General features: G+C 48.6%; 1 protein-coding gene across 1 annotated transcript; it reads right to left on the bottom strand.

Annotated features, from left to right (window-relative positions):
- Positions 1-3,992: 3,992 nt before the first annotated feature.
- On the bottom strand, positions 3,993-6,524 carry LOC107133599 (PRAME family member 12-like; the record flags this gene model as incomplete). Its single annotated transcript, XM_015475895.1, has 5 exons — positions 3,993-4,566; positions 5,382-5,497; positions 5,624-5,963; positions 6,055-6,243; positions 6,391-6,524. Coding segments are annotated over 5 exons (1,353 nt in total), but the record flags the coding sequence as incomplete, so codon positions are not given.
- Between the last annotated feature and the right edge of the window lie 458 nt (positions 6,525-6,982).

The raw sequence follows: 6,982 nt of genomic DNA on the forward strand, positions 1-6,982 counted from the left end.
GCCTGGGCACATTCTCCCTGTTTGCCATTCCCTCAGACCCTAAGTTTGTAGAGCTTGGGGCTGAGAACCCGCAGCGAATTTGCTTGCCCCCCGGTAGCCACGACCCCGGTAGCTGGTGCAAGAGACCTCAGTTGTCAGCACTATTGGGAGCAATAGCTGGGAGTTCTGCACCGCGAGTCCTGCGCCACTCCTGATTACCTCAGTCTGGCTATCATGCTCATGGGAGAGCTGGGAGGGGGCCCTTACAGGAGAGTTGGGAGGGGCCCTTAAGTTTTCCCCACTGTGTGGAGAGGGATGGCTAGGGGATTACACACCTGTCGCCACTGGTTTCAATGAAGTTATCTCCTCCGCCACATTCTAGTGACATCAGTTCTCTGCCATGGTGGTATCCCATGCAAATGGTGATAGGTCGTTCCCTTTGCAGGGTGACCAATGCAATGGGTGGGTCCTGACTGTCTCTCCCAAGCCCCGTTTCAATCCTGTGGCCACTGCCTATGAAGGCTCGGTTGGCTTTTACCTCCATAAGTTCAGAAGGGCCGACCAGTTGTTTCAGCAGGATTGTTAGTGCTGAGTCACAGCAGTTTGGCTGCAAGAAGCAGGCGAACGGGAGCTTGAATGCAGCTGATCCGGGCTCGGTGTGTGTTCTGAGAGGCCCAGACTGTTCGCCCCAGATCCTTGTCAGCTCAGCATTGCCTAGTGATCCTGAGCAAACAACATTTAGACAGTTTATGACTCCCTATGCCCAAGAAGCTGAAGAGGTCAGAGACTTGATCTCTCCACGCCTGTCGCCATGTTGGATCCCTCTCTGTATTTTCTTTTTAAAGTGGAATCAATCACCTGCTTTCTACAAGAAAGTCATTTCACCTCAGGACACAAACCGAGTGACAGTGAAGGGATGGAAAAGATATTCCACACGAAGAAAACCAACCTAGAGCAGGAATGGCAAGAATCCTGACCTATGAAATAGACTACAGATGAAAACACAATAAAAAGAGACAAAGTGATCACATGATGATATAGGGGTCAATTCAGAAACATGAAACAGCAATTGTACACATACATGTATTGGACACCCAAGCAGCCACATGTGCAAAAGAGATATTACTGGAATGTAAAAGAAGAAGTTGACTACAACACAGTAAGAACAGTGGAGGCCTCAACTCCCCTTTTCAGCACTGGACAGATCATCTCTGCACACAGTAGACATTTACAGACCATCCCACCCAACCACTGCAGAGCAAACATCCTTCTCAACAGCACATGACATATTCTCCATTTATTCTCAAAATAGATCTCCATAAATTTAATAAGAATGGATTCCATAGCAGGGGCAACACCTGGACAGTTACAAAGCATGGGAATTCTTCAGCATGTTCCCCAACAACCAATGGGTCATTGAAGAAATCAAAACATTGTCATGTATGTAAGAAATAAGAAAAATAAATAAAAATAAAAAAAGAAAGTGTAAAATGCCTGCAGACCAATGAACGGGGCCACAAAATATATTCAAACCTGTGGATACAGCAAAAGCAATTCTAATTAGGAAGTCCTCAACACGAAATACCTTCATTAGGAAAATAGATCTTGAATAAATGGCCCAATATTGAATCTCAAGGGACTGGAAAAAATAAGGATGGGTCATGCCCCATTTAGTAAAATTGGGAGAAAGAATAAAATTCTAAAGCTTCCTGGGAAGCTGGGATCCTGGGCATGAGCCACTGCAACCGGATTTTCATACTTGCTTGTTATTGTTTTAAGGACCAGGCAGTGAACCCAAGGGTGCCACACCAGTGAGCCCCATCCCCAGGTAGGATTTTGAAACAGGGTCTCACAAACTTGCTTACAACCTCACTAAATTACTTAGGCTGGGTTTGAACTCACCATCCTCCTGCCTAAACTCCTGAGTTGCTGGAACTACAGCTGAGCACCACCAAGCCAGCTTTTCCAGTTGTTTTTGGAAGAGAATCTTTCAGGACATCAATTTGACCCACCTGTCCAGACCAATTAAAGAATGCATTCCATTGTTTTCATGTGGGTTGTGGTTCTTTCTTTTTGAATATTTCTACCAGATAGACAGCTCTATTCCAATTAAACCTTCCCAATGTGGTCACAACAAATTTGAATTTATTCATTTGTTTACTTATTTCCATGATGCCTTGGATGGAACCCAGGCCTTTCCACATGCTAGCAAGTGCTCCACCACTGACAAATATCCCCAGCTCCCTGAGTTAGCTTTGATGAAGTTCACTCATTTCTCTAGAGTAGCATGGGTTCTTGGTTTCTAGATTGTGGAGGAAAAATTGGACCGTGCTCCAGAAGGGGCTGTAGAGTCTCTGGATACAGGTGCACAAAGGACTCTGCATCTTTCAGAGGCCAAAGAGGGAAACCCAGTCCCCACTTCCTGACCCAGGCACCCTTACAAACCTGGTCCTGTTTGTTATGACATCCTACAACTGTGTGCTCTCTCACAGCACAAATCAACCTAGAGTCAAAAGATGAGGAACTCAAAGAGAGGTGAGTGCATTATCCCCAGGCATCTTAGAAAACAAAGTGCCCTCACAACCATTCCAGTGTTCAAGGGGTCTGGAGGCACCAGAATATCTTCAACTCCCTTTTTAGTCATGATAACTCTTAAAAGAACACATGATGGCAGATCTCATTATGCAGATCCTCCTTGACTTTATTTGATCCTAGAATCCAACAAAATGAATGCCATTCAGAACCTTCCACCTGCCCCACATGTGCAAGCTAGACTTAGAGCCTGAGAAACAGAAATGCCAGAAAGAGGTAGCAAGGCCCAAAGATCACTCTGTGGGTGACAGAGAGGCCAGCTGTGCTTGGCCCAGGCTCTGCTACCAGTTCCAGGAGTGAGCTGCAGTCTGCTTACACATCAAAGTGGGTTCCAGTTCACTATGTGTGGAGAATTATTCAAGCCATAATTAAACACGTCCACAGGCAGCTTTAGAACACCTGAAATGAAGACTGGGTGGACCTCGTTCTCATCCTTGGATGGTAAACTAAGGCTAAGGTCGCTGCACAACCCCATCAGCCCAGTCTTCAGTGGAGGGAAATGTTAGGGGAAGATCTGTCAGTTATTTACAAACCCCACCCTACTAGAGCTTGTAATTTATTCAGTTTCGTTTTGAAATATTTGCATTTGTTATCTACCTATATGATTCTACTATTTTGCTGAAAGGGAATTTGGATACCTTCAAGGGGCACCACTAGTTGAACTGAGGACAGACTACCTAGGTGGATGACAGGCAAGGTTTGGTGAGGCCCAGAGGGACAATGGGGCCTGTCTTATGCACAGATGCCCTTGCCCAGCACACCCAGAGACCAGGACCGGAGTTTTCTAGGTCTACATGGAGACCCATCAGGAAGGGCCAGCATTGAATGTCTGGGTGGCACTGAGGTCCACTGAGAAGAGGTTTTCTTTCAATGGCTCATGTTCAATGCCTACATAGAATGTTCCAATCCACATGTGTGAACCTGCATGTGTTAAGCCACAGAGTAGCCACACATGATTACCAGATTTCAGTTTGATACCTTGACTTCCTGGGGCTGAACCTCATTGTTCACCAAGTACCCTGTGCCTTCTCTCTCCATCAGCACTGGGAGAATCCCAAGGTTTCATTAGAAAGCCAGGTAAATCCAGTGCAGAGGATGTCAGAAGACTAACCTTGAGATTCTGTTCATTTCTGACTATTTATGGACCAGCCATGAAACACAATAGCTTCTGACTGTGCCCATCAAGCCTGAATCCCACTCTAGAAATCCAGGTCCCTATGTATGTCTCTATAAAGACACATGTCCTGAAGGTCCTATCCTCAGGGGGCTTCCCTCCAAAGAAGCCCCCTGCTGTACTTTCCTTTCCCCATCCACACTTCAGGCAATGTCTGAAATGGTGGGCTCTGTGTTCCATCTAAGGTGACCTTACATGCTGGTTATACCTCCAATTGCTTAGAAGTACATTTTTGAAACACACCCAACTAGGCAGCTGTTGGACAGGAACAGTGAATGAAGCCCTGGTTATACAGGAACTTGTAGCCACAACGATGACAGGGGACAGTACAGAACACAAGGATGTTTGGCTGCCTAAAGTCTCTCACTATTGCTGTCAGCTCAGCACAGTGTTGGGAAAATCTCCCTGGGTGGATGGTACCCCGGGCATCATAGATCTCCAGAGGGGCAGGATACAGCTCTACGCTCAACTGGTTCAGCCTGGCAGTGTGAAGCAGCAGGTCCCTCAGGGTTGACATAGAGAGGCGGTTCCCAGGGAAGCTCAAGATCACAAGCTGGGAGCAATGGCTCAGGGCAGGCATGAGGGCCTGGAGCTGGGAGTCAGTGATCCTGCAAGCTTCCAGGTCCAGGCTGTTCAGGGTGGTTGCAGTGCTGTGCAGCAGGATTTGGAGAGGCTCCAGACTGAAATCGGTCAGTTTGATGCCCCTCAGTTCCAGGTGTCTGAGCTGTCTGGTGTTTGGATATCGGGAAAGATAATTCCAGTCAGAATCTGACAGTGGGCAGTTGGTTATTGAGAGGGTCTCCAGGGGGGTCTTCAGGTGCCTAAGGAAAAACCAGTTAGTTCTGAGGAGCAATGTCAAGGAGGGGGAAGACAAATTGGCCAAACCACAAGTCACCCTGGTGATCTGACAATGGTCCACACTTAAGATGCTGCCTTTTGCAGAATCTGGTCATTCACATCACCCCATGTCAGGGTGAGCCTTTCACCACATCTCCTGTGAACAGATGAGTCCACATCTCTGTGTCCCCTCTTCACTGCCAAGAAGGAAGTCACAGGTCTGGCCACAGGAGGTCATGAGGAGTCATGTATGAAGGACAAATTTGGGCAGGATGTAACAAAATCCACTGGGGTTAACCCTATGAGAGGCCCACACCCTATATCCACAGCAAGATTTCCACCCCTGCTCCTGACCCTTACATCCAGGATCACTACTTGGAGTTGAGAACAGCCTTCCCCAGGTGGGTATAGAGGAAGGTCCTCTGCTCCCAGCTGGGGATCACAGAGCTTCCCTGTTGATGGGTGTAAGTGTGGGGGCTTCCCTCCTTCCAAGCCCTCTTCTCTACCCGCTTTCCACCACCTTCGCTGGATAGGCGTCCCTCGGAGGGAACATCAATACCATTCCTAGCTCCTGTCCCTCCCAAATGGATTCCCAGCATGGTGGCCCTTCCCAGACTATGGACCCTCGTTTAGGAGTCTGCTCCAACACATGCGATCTAGCTTCAGGATCCAATAGGAACCAAAAGCATGTTTTATTTACCTTCCAGTGTCTTATTAACCATGAGAGTGTTAGTGGCACATAGGTGCAAATTTCCTGCAACTGGTCTGCAGAGGGTGCTCACCCCCCCCCCTTACTCACCTCAGCACCTGTTCCAGGTGGCCTTCAAGGAGGAAGACAGCATTGGCACAGAACTTCCACAGGCAGTCCATCCTGAGGAACTGCGAGGTGAGCTGGGCAAGCAGCTGCTCCTGCTCCTATGGGGAGGTGTAGGCAGGCACATAGACCTGGGAGACAAGCAGCTTCCTCAGGTTCCTCATCTGGCCCAAGAAAGGAGCACAAGCAGCCAAGGTGGAGGGCCCCCAGGCTCAGTGCACTTCCACCTTCTGGACAGAGTCCAGCTGCAGCAGTCTCAGGACCTTCCTGGTGTGACTGGTGGGTTTCCCAAAGATCTTTAGCCTATTGCAACACAGGTGCAGCCTGTCCCTTCTCTGTGTGAAACACAGGAAAAAGTGGGTCAGGAATTCATCCAGGGGTCTTTTTCTGAGGCTGAAGTCTATGAAAACCTTGAAGGGTGGCTTATCTGCCATTGCTGGACCAAGTTTCAATGTTCGATTCTTCTTAATGTCCTCTGGTGAGCAGGCATCAAACACGGCTCCAGACCACATCCTCCAGAGGTTCTGGGGAACATTCCTCAAATCCAACACCTGCAGTTTCCACCTCCTGCAGGGACAACAGCAGAGTCTCAGCCCTGAGGCCCCTTCCTTCACCTCTCAGCTGCTGTCTCCTGCTCCACCTCTTCCTTCTGTCTCACTTTTCTCCATCCACTTCCCTCCAATCCAGCCTGGTGTCCCCACTTGTACAGACTGAGGCAGGGTCAGGTAAACCTCTTTCATGGGTCACCACGGCCTCCACAAGCACCTCCATATCTGGAAGCCTTTCCCAGATGGGGCTCAGCGTGGCCAAGGCCTCTCCACCCCTCCTTGCTGGCATCACAGGAAGCCTGTGGCACACAATTCAGAACCCACTCTCCCTGCCTATACCCATTGCTTCTCTGGCACCGAGGGTTCTCCCTTCCAGCCACCTGGGGCATTCCTGCTGGGCAAGCAGCAAGTCCAGCCAATTCAGGGACACTCAGATCATCTCAAGCTGTGGCTTCCTCATCAGGGCCCCCAATGGCAGGTGGGTGAAGGGCCAGGCCTGCACCATTTTCTTCAGGACATCAGTGTTTCCCCTGCTGAAGGCCTCCACAAAGAGTGGTGGGAAGAGCTCTGTGGGCAGGTCCTACAGATCCAGGACAGCCCTGGACTTGTCGCTCAGCAGGTTGCGTCCTGCCATCTTAGGGGGATGTTGAAGAGAAAAACAGATCAGAAAAGAGTCTGTGAAGAGTTCCATGAGATCATTTGAAGCTTTTTGTTTAATTTGTTTAAACAAATTTTAAAAATACAAAACCACCTAGGCCATAAGGTATACTCTTTTAGGGGCCGATATTGGCGACTGAATTTAGGACACTCAACCACTGAGCCACTTCCCTAACCCTATTTTGTATTTGAGATGGAGACAGGGTCTTACTGATTTGTGGAGCATTTTGTGTTCTGAGGCTGGCTTTGAACTCTAGTCCTCCTGCCCCCTCAACCTTTTCGGTTGGTGGGATTATTGGTGTGTGCCACCACACCCGGCAAAGGAGTATAATTTAGAGGCACACAATATAAATATTTCCATCATCAGAAAATTGAATTGCA

Source organism: Marmota marmota, unplaced genomic scaffold, assembly GCF_001458135.2.
Source record: "Marmota marmota marmota unplaced genomic scaffold, marMar, whole genome shotgun sequence".
NCBI lineage: Eukaryota > Metazoa > Chordata > Mammalia > Rodentia > Sciuridae > Marmota > Marmota marmota.